The sequence below is a fragment of the Monodon monoceros genome, unplaced genomic scaffold (assembly GCF_005190385.1).
Source record: "Monodon monoceros isolate NGI ecotype Baffin Bay Population unplaced genomic scaffold, NGI_Narwhal_1 Super_Scaffold_21, whole genome shotgun sequence".
NCBI lineage: Eukaryota > Metazoa > Chordata > Mammalia > Artiodactyla > Monodontidae > Monodon > Monodon monoceros.
In genome coordinates, this window is record NW_021703778.1 from 83,858,320 (window position 1) to 83,881,248 (window position 22,929).

The 22,929-nt window shown below is 40.1% G+C and overlaps 1 protein-coding gene across 1 annotated transcript in view; it reads left to right on the top strand.

The window, feature by feature from the left end:
- FBN1 (fibrillin 1) overlaps positions 1-22,929 on the top strand; it is a 252,366-nt gene that overhangs the window by 27,309 nt on the left and 202,128 nt on the right. Inside the window, exons 2-4 of the mRNA XM_029237630.1 lie at positions 7,222-7,304; positions 9,340-9,438; positions 19,018-19,113. Of these exons, the coding sequence (XP_029093463.1) occupies positions 7,222-7,304; positions 9,340-9,438; positions 19,018-19,113 (278 nt within the window). The remainder of the gene's footprint in view (positions 1-7,221; positions 7,305-9,339; positions 9,439-19,017; positions 19,114-22,929) is intronic.

Here is a 22,929-nt window from a genome sequence, read left to right on the forward strand (position 1 = left end):
CAGTAAAAGCAAATCCCATAACTGCTGGGTGGGTGACTCACAGACTGGAGAACACTTATACCACAGAAGTCCACCCACTGGAGTGAAGGTTCTGAGCCCCACATCAGGTCTGGCAGGTCTGGCAATGGGAGGAGGAATTCCTAGAGAATCAGACTTTGAAGGCTAGTGGGATTTGATTGCAGGACTTTGACAGGACTGGGGGAAACAGAGACTCCAATCTTGGAGGGCACACACAAGGTAGTGTGCGCTTCGGGACCCGGGGGAGGGAGCAGTGACCCCAGGGGAAACTGAACCAGACCTACCTACTAGTGTTGGAGGATCTCCTGCAGAGGCGGGCGGTGGCTGTGGCTCACCCTGGGGACAAGGACACTGGCAGCAGAAGTTCAGGGAAGTATTCCTTGGCGTGAGCCCTCCCAGAGTCCACCATTAGCCCCACCAAAGAGCCCAGGTAGGCTCCAGTGTTGGGTTGCCTCAGGCCAAACAACCAACAGGGAGGGAACCCAGCCCCACCCATCAGCAGTCAAGCAGATTAAAGTTTTACTGAGCTCTGCTCACCAGAGCAACAGTCAGCTGTACCCACCACCAGTCCCTCCCATCAGGAAACTTGCACAAGCCTCTTAGATGGCCTCATCCACCAGAGGGCAGACAACAGAAGCAAGAAAAACTACAGTCCTACAGCCTGTGGAACAAAAACCACATTCACAGAAAGATAGACAAAAGGCAGAGGGCTATGTACCAGATGAAGGAACAAGGTAAAACCCCAGAAAAACAACTAAATGAAGTGGAGATAGGCAACCTTCCAGAAAAAGAATTCAGAATAATGATAGTGAAGATGATCCAGGACCTTGGAAAAAGAATGGAGGCAAAGATCGAGAAAACGCAAGAACAGAGACCTAGAAGAATTAAAGAACAAACAAATAGAGATGAACAATACAATAACTGAAGTGAAAACTACACTAGAAGGAATCAATAGCAGAATAACTGAGGCAGAAAAATGGATAAGTGACCTGGAAGACAGAATGGTGGAATTCACTGCTGTGGAACAGACTAAAGGAAAAGGAATGAAAAGAAATGAAGACAGCCCAAGAGACCTCTGGGACAACATTAAACGCAACAACATGTGCATTATAGGGGTCCCAGAAGGAGAAGAGAGAGAGAAAGGACCCAAGAAAATATTTGAAGAGATTATAGTCAAAAACTTCCCTAACATGGGAAAGGAAATAGCCACCAAAGTCCAGGAAGTGCAGAGAGTCCCATACAGCATAAACCCAAGGAGAAACACGCCGAGACACAGTAATCAAACTGGCAAAAATTAAAGACAAAGAAAAATTATTGAAAGAAGTACGGGAAAAACGACAAATAACATACAAGGGAACTCCCATAAGGTTAACAGCTGATTTCTCAGCAGAAACTCTACAAGCCAGAAGGGAGTGGCATGATATACTTAAAATGATGAAAGGGAAGAACCTACAACCAAGATTACTCTACCTGGCAAGGATCTCATTCATATTCGATGGAGAAATCAAAAGCTTTACAGACAAGCAAAAGCTAAGAGAATTCAGAACAACCAAATCAGCTCTACAACAAATGCTAAAGGAACTTCTCTAAGTGGGAAACACAAGAGAAGAAAAGGACCTACAAAAATAAACCCAAAACAATTAAGAAAATGGTCATTGGAACATACATATCGATAATTACCTTAAACATGAATGGATTAAATGCTCCAACCAAAAGACACAGGCTTGCAGAGTGGATACAAACACAAGACCCATCTATATGCTGTCTACAAGAGACCCACATCAGACCTAGGGACACATATACACTGAAAGTGAGGGGATGGAAAAAGATACTCCATGAAAATGGAAATCAAAGCAAAGCTTTAGTAGCAATACTGATATCAGATAAAATAGACTTTAAAATAAAGAATTTTACAAGAGACAAGGAAGGACACTACATAACGATCAAGGGATCAATCCAAGAAGAAGATATAACAATTATAAATATATATGTACCCAACAGAGGAGCACCTCAATACATAAGGCAAAAAAATTGCAGAGGAAGGAACACTCCCAACATCATTCTATGAGGCCACCATCACCCTGATACCAAAACCAGACAAAGATACTACAAAAAAAGAAACAGACAAATATCACTGATGAATATAGATGCAAAAATCCTCAACAAAATACTAGCAAACAGAATCCAACAACACATTAAAAGGATCATACACCATGATCAAGTGGGATTTATCCCAGGGATGCAAGGATTCTTCAATATACGTTAATCAATCAATGTGATAAACCATATTAACAGATTGAAGAATAAAAACCATATGATCATCCCAACAGATGCAGAAAAAGCTTTTTACAAAATTCAACACTCATTTATGATAAAAACTCTCCAGAAAGCATAGAGGGAACCTACCTCAACATAATAAAGGCCATATATGACAAACCCACAGCAAACATCATTCTCAATGGTGAAAAACTGAAAGCATTTCCTCTAAGATCAAGAACGAGACAAGGATGTCCACTCTCACCACTATTATTCAACATAGTTTTGGAAGTCCTAGCTACAGCAATCAGAGAAGAAAAAGAAATAAAGGGAATGCAAATTGGAAAAGAAGTAAAACTGTCACTGTTTGCAGGTGACATGATACTATACATAGAGAATCCTAAAGATGACACCAAAAAACTACTAGAGCTAATCTATGAATTTGGTAAAGTTGCAGGATACAAAATTAATGCACAGAAATCTCTTGCATTCCTATACACTAATGATGAAAAATCTGAAAGAGAAATTAAGGAAACACTCCTACTTACCATTGCAACAAAAAGAATAAAATACCTAGGAATAAACCTACCTAGGGAGACAAAAGACCTCTATGCAGAAAACTGTAAGCCATTGATGAAAGAAATTAAAGATGATACCAACAGATGGAGAGATATACCATGTTCTTCGATTGGAGGAATCAAGATTGTGAAAATGACTGTACTACCCAAAGCAACATACAGATTCAACGCAATCCCTATCAAATTACCAATGGCATTTTTTACGGAACTAAAACAGAAAATCTTAAAATTTGTATGGAGACACAAAAGACCCTGAATAGCCAAAGTAGTCTTGAGGGAAAAAAACGGAGCTGGAGGAATCAGACTCCCTGACTTCAGACTGTACTACAAAACTACAATAATCAGGTCAATATGGTACTGGCACAAAAAGAGAAACATAGATCAATGGAACAAGATAGAAAGCCCAGAGATAAACCCACGGACCTATAGTCAACTAATCTATGACAAAGGAGGCAAGGATATACAATGGAGAAAAGACAGTCTCTTCAATAAGTGGTGCTGGGAACACTGGACAGCTACATGTAAAAGAATGAAATTAGAACACTCCCTAACACCATACACAAAAATAAACTCAAGATGGATTCGAGACCTAAATGTAAGACCAGACACTATAAAACTCTTAGAGGAAAACATAGGAAGAACGCTCTTTGACATAAATCACAACAAGATCCTTTTTGATCCACCTCCTAGAGTAATGGAAATAAAAACAAAAATAAACAAATGGGACCTAATGAAACTTCAGAGCTCTTGCACAGTAAAGGAAACCATAAACAAGATGAAAAGACAACACTCAGAATGGGAGAAAATATTTGCAAACAAATCAATGGACAAAGGATTAATCTGCAAAATATATAAACAGCTCATGGAGCTCAGTATCAGAAAAACAAACAACCCTGTCCAAAATTGGGCAGAAGACCTAAATAGACATTTCTCCAAAGAAGAGATACAGATGGCCAAGAAGCACATGAAAAGCTGCTCAACATCACTAATTATTAGAGAAATGCAAATCAAAACTACAATGAGGTATCGCCTCACACCAGTCCGAATGGGCATCATCAGAAAATCTGTAAAACAACAAATGCTGGAGAGGGTGTGGAGAAAAGAGAACCATCTTGCACTGTTGATGGGAATGTAAATTGATACAGCCACTATGGAGAACAGTATCGAGGTTCCATTAAAAACTAAAAATAGAATTAGCATATTACCCAGCAATCCAACTACTTCGCATATACCCAGAGAAAACCATAATTCAAAAAGACACATCCACCCGAATGTTCATTGCAGTACTATTTACAATAGCTAGGACATGGAAGCAACCTAAATGCTATCGACAGACGAATGGATAAAGAAGATGTACATATATACAATGGAATATTACTCAGCCATAAAAAAGAATGAAATCTGGTAATCTGTAGAGACGTGGATGGATCTAGAGACTGTCATACAGAGTGAAGTTAAGTCAGAAAGAGAAAAACGAATATCATATATTAACACATACATGTGGAACCTAGAAGAATGGTACAGATGAACCGGTTTGCAGGGCAGAAATTGAGACACAGATGTAGGGAACAAACGTATGGACACCAAGGGGGGAAAACCGCGGTGGGGTGGGGATGGTGGTGTGCTGCATTGGGCGATTGGGATTGACATGTATACACTGATGTGTATAAAACTGATGACTAATAAGGATCTCCCGTATAAAAAAAACCGGTAAAATAAAATTAAAGAAAAAAAATAAATAAAGGATGATGATCAAAGTATAACAGCACATATTTAAGAAATTAACAGTTATAGATGAGCATTAATTGAGAAAGCAAAAGAACTCTCTACTTCCCCAGATCCTCATCTCTTAAGGCAACCAGTTTTAACCATCTCTGTTTTTAGTTCTTCTCACATTTATCCCCATGACACCATGTTCTGTGTTTGTGCTTCTATGTCTAGATTTAAATAGTACCTATTGGCTTCTTGCCATGAAAGATGGGGACATAGCTCACTTAGATCTATACCTTTTACTCTCTCTTCTCCTTCTAATTTTTAAAATATAGAATGACTTTTAGCCATTCTATAATCATTTCGTACTTATAAACATTATATATCTAAACCTCTATTTCTTGGATCAATTGCTTTATTTCTCTCCACACCTTTCTTTCCAACTCGTTTCTTGATTTATGATACATAAAGGTTTAAAATATTTACATTTTGTTTTGTAACCATTGTAAATTGTAACATCTTTCATGTTTTGTCTGTAGGTTGATTCTAAAGGTTGAGGAAACAATAAAGAATGTCTATATTACTGTGATTTTTCATGTACCTTGGAAAATCTTTTGAATATCTTGCTTTGCAGGACTGTTAGGACTGATCCTGGACTCTTTTTCTTAGCTTTTTTACCCTGCTGTATGTGTTGTTACTCCATAAATACACTCCTTGTCAGACAATATATCCTGATTTTTGTCTGAAAAACATAGTTACTCCAACAGCAGACACCCTACAAAGGCTTAGGGATCCTCTGAAGTTATTCCAGGGTTTGATTTGGGGTTGGACTGAATCCAGTGGAGTTGTTGTAATGGGCTGTTGGTGGGGAAGGTTTGAGGTGGTTGACTTTGGCCTGGATTGTCATTTTAGATTGAGGGAACTTTTATGAAGCTTGGGTGTCCTCCTGCCCCAGCCTTCTTCCCTATCTTTTCCTCTCACTCCCCTTTCTAAGATTCTGAGTTGCCCTAGGAAGTTCTGGGCACTCTGAACTGAAGCTTGGGGCACTGCTTTGTCACAGGAGGGAAAAAGAATTGAGAGCCTTTGGCTTAGAATTCCTAATAAAGTCTTTCTCTCTTCCTTAATCTCTTATGGTTCCTTTGGCTGAGTAGCTAATTTAGGTCAGAAGATGATTCCACGATGCTGCTGTGTGGTTTCATTGTCCTTTTCATATGTAAGCTTTTCATGTTCATTATTTCATCTGATACACACACACACACACACACACACACACACACAAACACACACACACACACACACACACACAGACACACAATGTGGACAAGGCAGACATTTCATTATCCCGGTTGTAGAGAAATAAAATAAGGCTCAGAGAGGTCCTAACGTCATGCACATATTAAGCCTCTATCCAATCATTTTCTGTCTAGCCTTGGAGAAGCCTTGGGCTGTTGGGTATGGATTTGGGGCCCTCTCCCTGGCTTCTCCATCCTTCTTCCTATTTCTTTTTCTGACCTCAGCATCAGTTGGTCTGAAGTGTACATTTTTCCCTGCAGAATATTCCAGGTTCTCTGGGGCTGTAAAGAGAGTACAGGACAGGGCAAAGACTTTACCTCACTTCCCAATCCTGCATTTGGTTAAAGTAGTGAGTTCAGAGGAAATGCAGGAGGGTTCTGTGCATATACAGGTATGCATTTTAGCTCTGCAGTTGTTCTTAAAGGCTTATACTTACGGGACTACAGTATTTATACCAGCAAGCCTTGGAATAGCTCCTAGTTTGTGAAATTGACTGCAAAACCTTTGACCTGCCTTATCAGCCCCTGAACTCGAGGAACTGGCATCAAGGTTTAGGCCCTCAGACGTGGCAAAATGAAATGAATGAATGGTTTCTTTTGGGTCTCTGTGTGTTATACCCTCTGCCTTTAGTTTCCAGTGTAAAATTTGTTAGATCTTTACCCAGTTGCTCCCTTAAATTGTTAAATAGGATCATTTGGATCCTGAATGTATCATGAATGGAGGCTTTGCTCCAAGACATGTGATGAACTGTAAACAAGGAAGCCAGAGTGACATTGGCTTTATTTTCCTGTAACTGCTGGTATCAACTATGTTTCCAAATTTTGGCTAAAGAAATATTTACATGTTTTGGCTTTTTTTTTTTTCTGACTAATGTCAGAGTGTACATTCCTGTAATTCTGGTGAAAAGAAGAATGTGGTCACATTTTACAGGGTAGCTGGGCCATAGGAAAAAATATACACAACTTCAATGAATAGAAATATAAAACCTTACATTCAGTAGATTTTATGATGACTTTTCTTAACTAGATTGGTACATTTATTGTTTAAACTAGTCTCATATGGCTCCATAACTTTTTATATCTGTGCATTGTGATAGAAAGCGCTGCATTTTTTTCCTGTGGTTTTTATTTTCCTGATGTGCTGTATGCATAGGTGATATTAAGCATATCCGTATTGGTATCATTGTGTTAAAATGTCCCAAACTACTAAGCCAGCATTGAGTCCCATGAGTTTACTTTTCTTGTCTGCAAAGGTTCATACTGTTCTAATAACTCAGGAATTTTTTCCTTTTATTTGGTCATATATTCTTTTTTTTAAAAAAAAGTATGGAATTCTCGTGATTGAATTTTTTTTGTTTTTGTTTCAGACCTAATGTCTGTGGATCACGTTATAATGCTTACTGTTGCCCTGGATGGAAGACCTTACCTGGTGGAAATCAGTGTATTGTCCGTAAGTAAATAGTCTGTCATTTTTCATGTTCTTGTTTTGTTGTTTGGGTTGCATGGTGATTCTTTGTATTCAGTCTTTTGTAACTGCATACCATTAATATGTCTATAGCAGAGCCTTCCAGCTCTAAGATTTTCCTACTTTCTCTGAATCCAGCTTGGGAAATATATTAACTTGGTCAAACCACTGTTATACTTTAACTCAGTGACTTCCTTTAGAATGTTTCTGAGATAGAGGGAATAGAGCCACAGGGATACTTTGATCAAGGTTTCATGTCATGGCATACCTTGTGCCTGGCTGCATAGACTATGTAATCACTTTGATGGGGTTTTGAAAAACAGTTTATCATTGCTGCTTTCCTTACTGTAATTTCTAACTGTGTTGGCCACCCACAAGCCCACCCAAACCTTGTATGTTGAATTTCGGTGATCGAGGCTAAAAGCAGACCTAACTCTTAGACAAAGGGGAGAGAAAGCAGATAGAGCATCATATGAGGATGAGTGAAAAGACTAGGGGAAGAACTCAGATGGTACCAGAGATTCCTCTACCGACTCTGCTTCTGTGGCAAAGCCCCAGATTCTCATCATACCCCACAAATGTTGAGCGACAAATTACATGCAAGACAAGGTGCTATTTAATGGCGATACTAAGTCAAGTTAGTTATGGCATCTGTCCTCCATGAACTTTTACAGTTACCATACCTGTGAAATAATTTTTGTTTTTAGAAAACTCCGTTTGTATAATGGGAAATTTAGAACTGAAAGGACACTTAAGGAATTACTTCACCCCCCCTTCTTTTTGGCCAAGAGTGGTCTGTGGAGAAGAAGAGATTATTTCAAACAGCATTCTCTTGGTGACCTGAAAAAGTTAATCCCTTTCTCAATTCTTGATTTTAACTAAAAGCAGTTTATTCATTTGGCACATTGTGGTTTACTTCAAGATCAAAACTGACTCACTAAGAGAGGGATATAATGGTATTTGGAGTTTTCTAAATGACCTTGACAACAAAACTCTTTCCCTAGTGTTCTATAGAATCTCTGAGAAATGCTGACTTCAGGTATTAAATAAATGTTTGTAGGATCCTTTGACAGCTTATTTCTTAATAGTTTTCAACCTCCATCCTAGGCTCTTCTGATGTTTCAATGCACTGTCTATCAAGGGTATTATTTTTGGCCTTGTACATTTCATTTGCCCTTGCAAGTTTGTTCAGGAGTTTGAAGGAAAGGATCAAGCCTTATGAGTATAAAAAGTAGTGACCAAATCTTGGTCTTCTGTTAAATATAAATCATTTACCATTTGAACTTATTCTTTAGTCCAATAGCAGAGCATTTGGTACAAGTATGATATTAGTCTCTGGGTGGCATGAAAATGTTAATAATTCTCTAAAAGATGAATGGCTTCCTGACTGTAGGATCAGTACTACCGAAGTGGATTCACACGTCTTCTCTCAGACTTTGGATGTAATTCACAACAGGACTAAATGTAGGATACAAGTTGCTCCATAGATCATATGTTCTCGACTGGCAGGGTCTTATCTAGGGAAGTAGTCTTAGCAGGGCACAGTACTTTTATAAAAATTAGTAAACTTTAAGCATTTATAATAAAATAGGCTCCCAAGAATACTGCTACAATTTTTATATTATTACATCTTAAAGTTAGCATAAAAACAATGTGTGTGTGTGTGTGTACACACACACACACACACACACACACACACACACAGGATTTTTGTTTATTTTATTTTCCCTTTATAGGATATCTTGGGTTTTTGACAGATTGAGAGCTGTGGAATAAGCAAAGAGAGGATGGAGAACCACTGATACGGATAAGGGAGTTGCCGAATCTTATAGCCAGAGTTTATTTAGTCCAACAGATTTGTTTTATAAATGAATAAATCTGAAGCCTAAGGTCACATAGGTCATGATGACAAAGTTAACAAGGAACCTGATAGGCCGGGTTTCCTCACTGGAGGATTGGGGCCCTGTAAATCACCATGCTCTGAAGCCATGTGCTAACAGACCTCTGGTTTTGTTCACAGCCATTTGCCGGCATTCCTGTGGGGATGGATTTTGTTCTAGGCCAAATATGTGCACTTGCCCATCTGGTCAGATAGCTCCTTCCTGTGGTTCCAGATCCAGTGAGTATAACATGTCATTATATATAATATTATTTTATGTGGTTATGCCCTATTTTCTCCTAAATTTGCTTTTGGCTTTTCTCTTGCCTGCAATACATTTTTTTTCACTAGAACATCTGCCTTCTCTGTTCTGCCCAAAATACTTGGAATGGCTTTCCTCAATCTGGGCTCTCATTTCCCTTCACTTTTTATAGGGAAATTACCTATGGGAAATAGTTACTATGAGTAATATAAAGATTATGGCTTCCTTCTGTGTAGGTAGCACCTTATTCATTTTTGTATCTCCAGTGTAAACACCATAAAAGATGCTCAATGAAATGATTGTTTAATGAACATTTTTTGGCTCAAGAAAACTAAGCATTCTTCCTTGTGGTACTGAAATATGAATCTGATTAAACACTTTTTACAACTTGAGACCACTGCTTTTGCAAGAAGAAAATGGAAGGAGTCATCATGGCAGTTTATTGGGGATGATTTATCATGAAGCACAAACATATTTTCCCTTTCAGAATTTTACCACTTTGTTCATTCTGTTTATTATTCAGAGACTTTGCTTGCTTGTTCTATTGGTTTTTGTTCTGAAATGCAGGGTGCTCAGCAGTGAGTTAGGGCTTGGGAAGGAGGCGAGTCATTGGTTGTTAAAAAAGTTGAAGTTCATGTCTCTATAAATAGCCCCTCAACACCTTGACCGTCACCAAGGCAAAAACTTAGGTTCCTTTTCCATTTCCCATTTCTGATGGGAAAATACACTCCTCTTACAGTGTGTTCTGGTTTTGACAAGGTTTTAAGGAGAGTATTGTGGAATAAGCGCATTCTCTTTCATCGATTGCAAGTAGAGACTTCCGCGGGGTCAAGATACATTACCTGTTAAGAGTCCTCACATTTAACCGTGGCTCTCATGAACCAATTAACAGGACGGGGCAAGTAGTGCAGGGTAGCAGACCCTCTTGGTGCCCACTCACATCCCTTGGCATTCATAGGTGACACAAGTGACTCTGCCTGGGAGCTCTGTAACATTTTTCTGGCCACAGAGCATGTAGGACAAGCTGGAAGGCTGAGGGGATTAATTAGAAGCACCTTTTAACCAATGACAAATGGAGAGTGTTGGATAAGTGCCCATGCTTCCTTGCCTCTCCTTTGCATAACTGCGAAGTGTGTTATGCACTGTCTTCGGAAGTTCCCTAGTGGGATTGAGCCCTAGTTGCTCACAGTAGGAATAGGCTTGATAATGTACTTCATAGGCTTTCTTTCACTTTCCCAGTCTCTTACCAGTGTTTCCTGAAATCACTTCTAAAATAAACTACTCACATTTGAATTATTGTCTCAGAATTTGCTTCTGGTGGAAACGAAACAGAGATAGTCTAGCACTAAATACAGACAGCTGTAGGTTGGGATAGAAACTCCCCCTTGGGCTGGGACTCATTTACTTATTGCAATGGGTGTAGCATGTTCTTACTTGATCTCAGCTTGGTTTTCAATGTGTGTCCTCCAAGCAAGGGTAGGTTAGTTCTACATATCAGGAGCACTTGAGCTGGAGGAATATCAAGAGGTAGAGAGCTCAGCTGGCAGTACTTTGGGGAACATGTCGGATGTCTCCATCTCCATCAGGATGACCTCCAGGCTGCCTCTGAGGAGTGAGAGCCTCAGGGTGGGGAAGGAGTCTACATATCAAGTTGGGAATAGAACCATCTCTCAGATTGGTTCTTGAACCAGCCAACAACACTGCACTCCACTGGGGGAAGAAAATATTGCCAGATGGCAAAACCGGGTATCCAGCTGGAAAGGTCTTCAATGATAGTGTGAGCTGCTAATGATTTAATCAAGTAAAAATCATGAGATGTGGAGAAAGGATGTTAACAAGATCAGAGGGAAAAGCTGTGGTCCTAGTAGACTTTAAGCTAGCAGTGACGTGGGAGGAATATAGTGGTATGGTCTTGTGGGCCAGGTTAGGGTAGAGGCTGAAGTTCAAGACCTGTGGGTGGTGCTCTCTGAGATGGTTTGGGTTCATCTACGGTACTTGGACATTGGACAAAGCCCCCAAGTAGCTGGTGGATGAGAGTGGTGTGAGAGGGAAGATATGGTTTCATCAGGGTTTTTGAGGCATTTGGAGCCTTTAAAATCGTTGGCTTGGACTCCACCTGAACTAATAATGTCCAGACAGCTTGCACAACTAAAGATGGCAGAATGTTTTAAATGAAGGGTAGCTGGGGATGTTCAGAATTCATTTCTGATCTTTTTAAGTGATGTTCTAGGGAACAGCTCTGCCGTCCTATAGAACTTCCTGCCCGTGGTGTGGTAGACAAATTTGGATAGATCCCTTTGCTAACTGCCCTGCTAACAGAAGAATAATCCAACTCAGTGAAATGTTTGCATTCACTACCTGTGGTTCTGCTAAGAGGGAGTCAATATCATTTTATCAGTATTTCCTACAAGAAACTTTATATTTGTTATGTGATGGAGTCAAGGATGTCTGGGCAAGTTGTAGGACCTCTGAGGCCATAGCCTTCTCATTTGAAAATATAAAGAATGAAAGGAGGGTTTTTCTTTCAGGTTATTTTCAACTTGTGTCCTGTGACTTGTAAAATAGGAAATGATCTCTTAGTGGCCTGAATGAGAGATTGCATTTCCAGAAAGTCCAAATTGCCAGCCAGCAATTCCTTTGGACACCCGGAAGTCGTGGCTTCCCTTAACCTATCAGGAGTCTTGCTGCCAGTCATTGAGGCACCAGGGCAAAAAGAGGATTGGCTAGACAGGTTCAGAGCGAGTTTTCTAGACTTTAACTCCAGGTCTATTAGGACTGCTCTCTACTCTCTCAGTCTCTGAGGCCAGAGATAGATCCTGAGCAACCCTAATTCTCATAAAGACCTGTCATGGGTGATCCATGAATTCACTCAAACTCTCCTTAAATATATAGAAATATACAATAGATTATCTTCTTAAATAATATACAGTATGTTGTTATAAAAGGTGCTCCCTAAATTTCACATTTTAGACTTTGGAGATCAATTTTATGCTCATCCTGTTTTATTTTTTATGTTCTTAAAAAGGATTTAAAAATTAAACTTGTTATTTTGAGATAATTGTAGATTCACATTCAATCGTAAGAAGTGCTGTGTAGAGATCCTGGGTACCTTCTATCCAGTTGTCCCCATGTTAACATCTTGTGAGACTATCGTGCAATATCACAGCCAGGATATTGACACGGATACAGTCTAGATACAGAACATTACCATCACCACCAGATCCTTCATGTTACTCTCATATTCATTTCCTCCTACTTCTCCTTAATCCTGACCACCACTAACCTGTTGTCTATTTCTATAATTTTGTCATTTCAAGAATGTTGTATAAATGGAATCACACAGTATGTAACTTTCAGGACTGGCTTTTTTAACTCAGCATAATCCTCTGGAAATTCATCCTATTGTTGTTGTTGTATATCAGCAGTTTGTTCCCTTTTATTGCTGAGTAGTATTACACACTATGGATGTAACACAGTTTGTTTAGCCACTCACCCATTGAAAGACATATGAGCTCTTTCTAGTTTTTTCGATTTTCAAACAAAGCTGCTATGAGCATTTATGTACAGGTCTTTGTGTGAACGTAAGTCTTTATTTCTCTGGGATAAACGTCCAGAACCGCAATTGCTGGGTTGTACTGTAGTTGCATATTTAGCTTTTCTAGAAACTGCAGCTGTTTTTGGAGTGGCTGTACCATTTTACATTCTCACCAGCAATACATGCATGACCCAGTTTCTCTGCATTTTTACCAGCTTTTGGGGTTGCCACTGTTTTAAATTTTAGCTATTCTGATAGATATATAGTAATTACATCATTGTAGTTTTAATTTGCATTTTTCTACTGGCTTATGATGTTTAACATCTTTTCCTGTGTTTATTTGTCACCTGTATATATCTTCTTTTTGTTGTTGTTTTGAATTTTATTTTTTTATACAGCAGGCTTTTATTAGTTATCTATTTTATACATACTAGTGTATACATGTCAATACCAATCTCCCAATTCATCCCACCACCACCCCCCTCCTGCCACTTTCCCCCCTTGGTGTCCATACGTTTGTTCTCTACATCTGTGTCTCTATTTCTGCCCTGCAAACCAGTTCATCTGTACCATTTTTTCACCTGTATATATCTTCTTAAGTGAAATGTGTCTCTTCACATCTTTTGCCTAATTGGATTCTTAACTATTTTACTGTTTATATAATTTAAATACTAGCTCTTTGTCAGATATGTGATTTGCAAACATTTTCTCCCACTCTGTAGCTTGCCTTCTCATCTTCTAACAGAGCAAAACTTTTAAAATTTAAGTCCAATTTATCAATTTTTCCTTTAATGGAAAAAAATCACGCTTTTGGTTTCAAGTCCAGGAACTCTTTGCCTAGCCCTAGATCCTGAACATTTTCTCCATTTTTTTCTAAAAGTTATAGAGTTTTACATTTACATCTGTGATCCATGTTGAGGTACTTTTTTTATGAGGTGTGAGGTTGAGGTCTAGGTGTAGTTGATACCTGTGGATGTCTAATTGCTCCAACACCATTTATTTCTGAAAAGGCTATCCTTTGTCCATTGAATTACTTCTGCATTTTTGTCAAAAATCAGTTGGGCATATTTGTGTAGATCTACTTCTGGGTTCTCTGTTCTATTCCATTGATCCATTTGTCTGCCCCTTCTCCTATACAATACAGTCTTGATTACTGCAGCTATGTGGTAAGTTTTGAAAATTGAGTAGACTAATTTCCTCCCACTTTATTCTTCTTTTTAAAAATTGTGATTCTAGTTCCTTTGCCTTTCCATATAAATTTTAGACTCATCTTGTCTGTATCTACAAAAAAAATCTTTCTAGGATTTCGATAGGAATTGCTTTAAACCTGTGTGTCTGTTTGGTGAGTATTGGCATCTTTACAATTTGGAACCCCTTTTAGTTGGATAAAATTTTATCATTTTTAATTCACTTCAGTTTAGTTAGAATTTGGGGTGCTGCTACTCCCAACATGAATCCAAGCTCTAAGGGTGTAAGAAGGCCAGGGGAACAATTGTAGAGCAGTGTGTTAGTGAGTTTGAGTGAGTGTGCTGCAACCACATGCTGAAAGTGTGAGAACACTCAAAGGATGGGAAGGTGGTACTGTAGCTAGTCTGGAAGAAGTGACCTTGGAAAGATTTTTCAGGGTGATGTGGGATTTCTGTGAACAGGAAGAAGAGGAATGAGCTCTTTGCTTTCTAGTTAGCCCTCTATGGAAGTGCCTTTATCACTGCTATCATATAACTTGTCTTTCTCTGGACCATTTGCAGCTCTGCTAGGTTTTTTGTTTTGTTTTGAGACACTTTAGTGAAGTTGCTCTTCTAAGGCACCATAGATTATTTATGCACTTAAGGAAAATGTCATTCCTGTTATCTCTCCCAGTGAAAATTATTTCTGTCCTGCAGTGACTCTGGTTGCCCCTATGGACTGTTGTCTCAGGTGTCAAGTCCAGAAGTTAGTCTAGCTGTTTAATTTGCCTTGTACTTTTCCTAGTGCCTACATTAAAATCACATGTTGCCATACAGATACTTATTTGCAAATTGTTCCCAGTGTTCTTTCTTCCCCTTGTGTCTGCCAAGATAATGGAAGTTTTTAGAATCAGTCCCAAGCTAATGCATCCCAAAGAAAATCATTACCTGAGAGGTATTTAGACCCAAGTGCCAGCCCTGCATCTCTCTTGTTCCAGTAGCGTGTTTACGTCACTCTCTTTTGGTTGGTTATTTTAAGAATTAACTTGTGCTGGGCTATAATCTAAAGAAAGTTTCTTCTACTCTTTCTGATACCTGGCAAATGGAGGGCATTCAGTAAATATTTGTTGAATGATTGAAATGACTGACTGACATCTTCTGGAATGAACATAAAATTTGTTTGGGACTCTATGTGGATACAGGTTAATGGCAACATTTTCTGTTACTTCTAGGATGTTGAGCCTTCTCGAAACCCTTTGAGGCTGTCTGCCCATCTTGGAGGGGAAGTTCTTCTCTGGGCCAGCTGCACGTGGTAGCATAGACCTGTACACTGACACTTAAACTCCCCTAGTATTTTCAGTTTCTGGTAAAATCTTAACACAGATTGAGTTTAGGAATATATTCTAACTTGAGGTATTTAGAGCATCATATGGGTTCAAGTGAAGCCCTTATTTTTTCAGTTGGCTTTTTCTAGCGACATAGAACATGGTCTCCTAATTGCCAGACATCTGGAATTCTTTGTCACATCAGAGTAAATTTAGAATATGCATCAATGGCAGGACTCAATTAACAATAAAACCAGTGTGTATATATATACTCTCTAAACTGTTTCTGCTGTGTAGTGAAGCTACAGATCTAGTTCCTTTATTTCCCCACAGAAATCCTGAGTGATCACTCCCACCTTTAAGGAAATACTCTTTCCCCTGCAGATCTAAGACTCACAAAGAATGTGAATTTGGTAAACATGATCGTGGCAAAGCAGGAGATTAAGATGCTGTTATCTGTCGATGAGCTTTCCACCTCTGGCCCAAGGAGACATGGTACATTGGTTTATTTCGACCACTGGACTAACCATGCCTTACTGTTTCACAAGTCTGACCAAGTGCTTTTATTTTCTAAAGGAGAAAGAATAGTTTATGCTGGAAAAAGTTCACCTGAAAGACAGTGTAGGAAAAAGCGTAACAGCATATCAGGGAGGTTTTTATGATATTACATTTAAATGTAAGCTTACCATTCTTCCCAGAAAGAAGAATTCATTCTCTTTTTCAATTTGAACAAGTAGTGTAAAGTCACTATTTAAACTACTGTTAGCTTTTTTATCTCAAAGTAGCTAAATGGCTTTGTTGCTCATGTGGGAATGGAAATTAGCTCTTGGCCTGAACCACTTTAATTGAAATCAGTTTGTGGGTTGAGTTCCTATGCTGCTTGACAGATGACATCATTTCCTGTGCTTTTCCCAACCCTCACTGTTTTGCTAAGATAGGATGAAGCTAAGTTTAACTTCAGATTTTAAAGCAACTGTACACCTTTTCCTGACCTACTTAGAATATTATCCAAATTTTTCATCAAATCATTTCTTTTGTATACTTGTAAATAGTTTTTTAGTTAAGAAAGCATTTTGGCTGAGAGGTTTTAATAGAAACCATAGGAGCCTAAAATAACTGTTTTAATCAGTTTTCTGGGTTGGTTGATTTTTTTTTTTTACATCTTTATTGGAGTATAATTGCTTTACAATGGTGTGTTAGTTTCTGCTTTATAACAAAGGAGTTATTTCTGCTTTTATATATGGGGAAACAAAGATAAATATATATATATATATATATATATATTTTTTTTTTTTTTTTTGCGGTACGTGGGCCTCTCACTGTTGTGGCCTCTCCCGTTGCGGAGCACAGGCTCTGGACGCGCAGGCTCAGCGGCCATGGCTCACGGGCCCAGCCGCTTCGTGGCACATGGGATCTTCCCGGACCGGGGCACGAACCTGTGTCCCCTGCATCGGCAGGTGGACTCTCAACCACTGCGCCACCAGGGAAGCCCTGTGATAAAAATATTTTTAATAGCAACCTATTGAGTGCTGTGTAAGTGCTTAGGCAACTACACAGTCTCAGTGTTTGAGCATAGCTTTTGGTGTCATTATCTTAAGGAAACAGAAATTAATTTAGCAAAGTTTTATACAGCACCTGTATACAGGCAAGGGATGCTCTGAGCACTTATGGGGATATAATTAATAATCATGATTCTTCCCACTCCCCACTCTCATGATGCCTTTAGACAAATGTGCTGGGGATAGGAGAAATAACTTAAAAAAAAAAAGTTTGATTATATAACATATATTTCCAGAGAGAATTATTAAGTACTCTGGAGTCAGAACAAAGAGGGCTAGTATCTAGTGGGGGAGGGAGGAGAGAACAGAAATCAGAAAAGATCAAAGGAAAGAACAGACGTTTGCAGTGGGTCTAGGAGATAGGTAGGATTTCAGTATTTGGTGAGAACTGTGTGTGTGTTATATGTTAGGGGTTGGGGCAAAGGGACAAAGTGGCAGTTTAAAGAGGAGATTCATGAAGAGACTAGCACAAAGTACCAGGCATTTGGTACGGCACTCAGAAATATTTGTTGAGTGAGTGACTGACTGATAAAGTGCATTGGGGACTGAGTCACAGAATGTATCAGGAGTAGGCAAAGCAGCCCTGATAGGCTCACGGGAGGGCTTTGCATGTGAGATGGAGGGGTTCTTAATAGAGCGGACGTAGGGAGTCTTGGATGGTGTTTCAGGAAGTATGTGACATGTTCTCGAAAAGGTGCCTCACTTTCAACCTGGCACCTTCCTTCTCCCTGTTGTCATGCTGAGATTTGTGTAGCACTTGACGCAAATGGCCCTTTCTCCTGAAGTCAGCAGCCTCTTTGGGATTCTGAACTGAGCATCCTACCAAGGGGTGCTGAAGAAGGTGGCTGCTGGGAGGAGTCTCCTCTCTGCTCTTGGGAGAAGATGTGGACCCTGTGCTCCAAGAAGGCTTTGCATAAGAGCCAGCATAAGCAGCTGATTTCTGCTCTTACACAGAAGAAGGACTTTTCGTCCCCTGATGTGAAATTGTTGAGCCTTTTTCTCTAGGGATTTACTCCCCCAGCTTAGAGGACAGGGAGGAGTGAGCCAAATTTCCATGCCCAATCCTGGCCTCCTCGTATAGGGATGTGTCAACAATGATTAATTCGATCAAGCCTTTCGTCTTCTCCAAGTAAGGTAGTTGACTGTTTCTAGAGGACTAAGGAGCAGCCTGGGATTTTGAGAGTGCCTGAATTACTGAAGCAGAGGCAGCAGAGCCCTGAAGGTGCCGGAGCCCACACCACGCTGTCATTCTCTCTCCGAGGCGTCTTTCACTCCAGCTCCTTCTAGCGCCTCATCGTCTCAGTCTAAGTCAGCCCGCCTGCCCGTGGTCTTCCTGCTCTGGGTGCTGAAGCTCTCACACTTCTGTAGGTGACAGTGTGATAAAGAGTGGGTTTCAAACACTGTGGGTCTTAGTTGGTTTAACGTTACAGTTTAAACCAGCAGCTCTTTCTGAGCCGAGTCCAGCTGCCTCCGTTATCAAGCAGTCTTGTTATTAAATGCTGTTGTAGGTATTTTTTTCCCTTCTTTTTGCTGCCTCCAAATTTTCTTTTACCAATATTTCTTGGAATTTGTCACCCTGAATGTTTTCCTGCCCACCTACCTGGGACTCCGCATCTTTTAACAAGAAAATTATTGCCGTAGTAATCTTGTCTCGTCTGGTCCCTCAAGGCACTATTTTCTTGTTGGTGTAAATTACAGAAATGACATTGAGTGATAAGTTCTGCTAAATTAGAGAAGTCATTGAGCATTATTAAAGTAATTATCGAAGAAACAATTACGTTGCATTGTAAATGATTTTATGCACACAAAATGACATGTTTAGCATTGTCAATTAGGTTATTTCTGCATAAATATATGAATCTTGATAAACCATTTTATTTTCTCTTCACTGCAGATCAACTCGTGTGAACTGTTGCTATCTATGTGCTTAAATTGCAAAAATAAATCAGTCTTTTTTCTTTTCCTTTTCAAGTCCAACACTGTAACATTCGCTGCATGAATGGAGGTAGCTGCAGTGATGATCACTGTCTGTGCCAGAAAGGATACATAGGGACTCACTGTGGACAACGTAAGTAAACCATAGTTATAAATATTCTAGATGTTAATCTATAGAGGCAAAGAGAATACAGAGATAAGTGCTGGTGGATTTTCTTTGATTTCCTGGGACATGGCATTTTTAGACATGTGCAGTGACTCTTACAGATGAACAGATCACTTACCCAACACACATAGTACCAAATTTTTGACTGGAACCTTGGAAATGGGTGGTTTGATTCATTTTTCTTTCATTTACCTCCACTACCCTGCTTACCTCATCTCTGATTTACACACCCAAGAATTCTTGTTCACTCCAGATGTATGCCTTCCATTTGATTGCTCAACATCTCCACCATCTCTTGGATTTTCAATAAGCATCTCCAATAAAGTATTTCAAAACGCAACTTCATCTTTCTCCCCAAACATGTTCTTTTCTCTTGACTATTGATGTCTGTATCTCTCTAGTTTCCCAATCTAGATTCTGCTCTTACAGTATTTATCACACTGCTGGCCAGTGTGTTTGTTTATTCATGAACACTGTTGATTGTGTGTCTACTCTGTATCAGCCCCTGTGCTTTGCAGAGATGAAAATTCCTCTGAAAGAGCTCACTTTTTATTACACTAAGAAGAATATATATACCGTGCAGAAAATTTAGAAAAGTTTAAAAATATAAAAAATAAAGTTTTCTACAATCCTGCCATTCCAGATATTACCTTTTAGCCTTTTAATGCATATTTGGTACGTGAGATCCATTGTATGCATAATTTTTCATATAACTTTTTTACTTAATATTTTATTAGAAGTATATTTCATTTCTTGAACATTTAAAAATACATTTTAATAGTTGCATAATACTCCATTATATATAGGTTTTACTGTTTATTTAGTGAATTGTTAATGATCAGCATTTATTCATGTTGTTTCCAATTTTTGCCATTGTATATGTATTTGCTATGATGAATAATGGTATTATAAGTAAATCAAAGTTTATGTAATACCCTCCTGACTGTCTATACACTGCACTATAGTAAGAATGACGATTGAGTCTTTGGCAGCCCACAGCAGTAGCATGGAGGGAGGAGAGGTAGGACAGCCTCCCCAGTGTGGGAGACCCTTGAGCTGAGTCTTAAGGGGTGGGTAGGAGTTCCCTTGTCAGATGATGGAAGGTGGGCCTTTTAGGCAGCCGGCACAGCATAAGCCAAAGCAGCAGAACATGACGTACATAGCATGGGAGGTCAGGCTTTGGCGTTGCTAGGACTTAAGTGCTGAGAGAGGTGATGGGAAGGAAGCTAAGGTCAGAATGGAAGTCATGGGCTATTGGAGTGCCTTTACGCATACCGTTTTTTTCACTCAAAGTAGAGCCAGGGAAGGGGAGTGAGAAGACAACGACCAACAACATTCATCTGTTGAGTATTTACTCTGTTTACTATATGCTAGGCACATGTTCAAACTCTTTACACGTATTAACTCATAACTCATAACAACAGCCCTTTGAGGTAGAGGCCTTTTTTACCCTCTACGAAATGAAAAACCTGGGGCAGTAACTTGTCTAAGGCTGTACAGGGAGTAATCAGCAGAGTTGGGATTTGAACCCAAGCAGTCTAACTTCACAGCCCATGCATTTAATGCTATGAAATACTGGCCTATACACTTCACTTACAGTGGTTTACAATGAGAAAGACCACTGTGGCCAGAGTAGAGGGGAAGAAACAGAAGCAGGAAGAATAGTACTAAGGCTATGGCTAGAGAGATGGTGGGATGGGGATGGATTCAAAGGCATTTTCAGAGAGGGAATCAGAAGGAGCTGCTGTGCATCTTCTGTTTCCTTTGATGCTTCCAGAGGGAGTAGAGCCCAAAGCCCAGTGCACGACAGGCACTCAGGTAACACCAGTAGAATTAGAAGACCTTTCCTAGACTTCAGTTTCCGAATCTGTAAAATGGAAGAGTTGGCTTAGGCAATCTCAAAATTTCTTTTCTGCTTAAACCTCTTCATTCTCTCCTAACTGTAAATTAAGAAGCAAATTAGAACAATGAATATACATAAACTTCTCTAATTTTGTGATGATCAATGGACTACTGCTATAATTTTTGGCTATAAGGGGTTGTCTTAGTTCAAGTGCACTGATCCCAGTGGATGCTGAGACAGAATTAGATGCACAAGAGATTTATTGGGGAAAACGCCTATGAGGAATCAAAGGGGGGCTTCCCTGGTGGCGCAGTGGTTGAGAGTCCGCCTGCCGATGCAGGGGACACGGGTTCGTGCCCCGGTCCGGGAGGATCCCACATGCCGCGGAGCGGCTGGGCCCGTGAGCCATGGCCGCTGAGCCTGCGCGTCCGGAGCCTGTGCTCTGCAACGGGAGAGGCCACAACAGTGAGACGCCCGCGTACCACAAAAAAAAAAAGAATCAAAGGGAAAGAAAGCAGGAGTCAGGACAGAGGACCTTCAGACCGTGATGCAGGTCACACCCCTGGGCAAGGAGAGAGGGAAGGAAACGCTATCACGATTTAGTCTGGAGCCTCAGACTATAGTGCAACTTCATGAAAGCCTTGGTCAGGCTGATAGGGAGCCTAGAATAAAGATTGCCCCTCAGAATAGTTTCATGATGGGCAGAAATGTCCAGTCTCCACCATGCTTAGTCATTGGGTGGTAGCAGCCAGGAGAGTGTGCCCTTGGCATGAACATAGTAGCGGATCTGAAGGTGTAGCAGCTTCAGGCTGTCGGCCAACTAAGCTCCACACTGTAGGTTTTCTTGGAGGGAGATCGGAATGGCTCAACTCCATGACTGCCACAGGGGTACAGGAAAAATGTGTGGGAAATATATGAAGGAGGAATTAATTTAAATGGAGGTGTTAGGGAAGCCTCATGGAGGAGTGAGGTTTGAGCTGGGCTTTGAAGAGTGGGAGGGACTGGCAAATTTGGCAGGGGCAGCCTACCACCTGTGGATTAAGATGCCTAGAAAGAGGCCATGCATAAGTGAGTTGCAGGAAGTTGTACGGAGAAGAGTTGTTCAGGACATGAGCTGTCAGATCTTATTTTAATGCCTTTCTTTTTTTCTTTTTTTTGCGGTACACGGGCCTCTCACTGTTGTGGCCTCTCCCGTTGTGGAGCACAGGCTCCGGACGCATAGGCTCAGCGGCCATGGCTCACGGGCCTAGCCGCTCCACGGCATGTGGGACCTTCCCGGACTGGGGCACGAACCCATGTCCCCTGTATCGGCAGGCGGACTCTCAACCACTGTGCCACCAGGGAAGCCCTTAATGCCTTTCTTGACAAGTAAAAAGTCCCTCCCTCAAGGATCTCTGGACTTATCTTGCCAATATTTTCCAGAGATTCTCTTATAACATTCAATTGGGTCTTTATTATGGTGCATAAATTACTGAATGTCAGTATTCATGTTTTGTCATTGGCAATTAATAGAGTGATTTAACATGCTGCATTTCTGTAAGGATGAAAGTAGAGAGGCCAATGTTCCCTCATGAGAACCCTCTGGAAATTAAACATAAATCATAAGAAGAGAGTCAGGTTGCCAAAATGCAGTTCTTATCAATCAGGGGTATCTCTTATAAACCACCATTTTAGGTGCGGAACTGAAAGCATTGCTCACATGCTTCCCAGGATGAAACTGTCAGCATTAACACAGGTACATACTCACCTATTCCAGGTAGTTTTACCTGAGTTGACTGAGGAACATCCGGGGAACTGGAACTGTACAGTAACTGTTTAAAACAAATACCAGGGTGATTATTTAGTGTTTTTATTGTTGTCCTTTCAGGGGACAGTAAATGTTACTTTATTAGCATCTACTATCAGGTGAAGCCCGTCAGCCTCTCAGCTCCTGTCTCCTT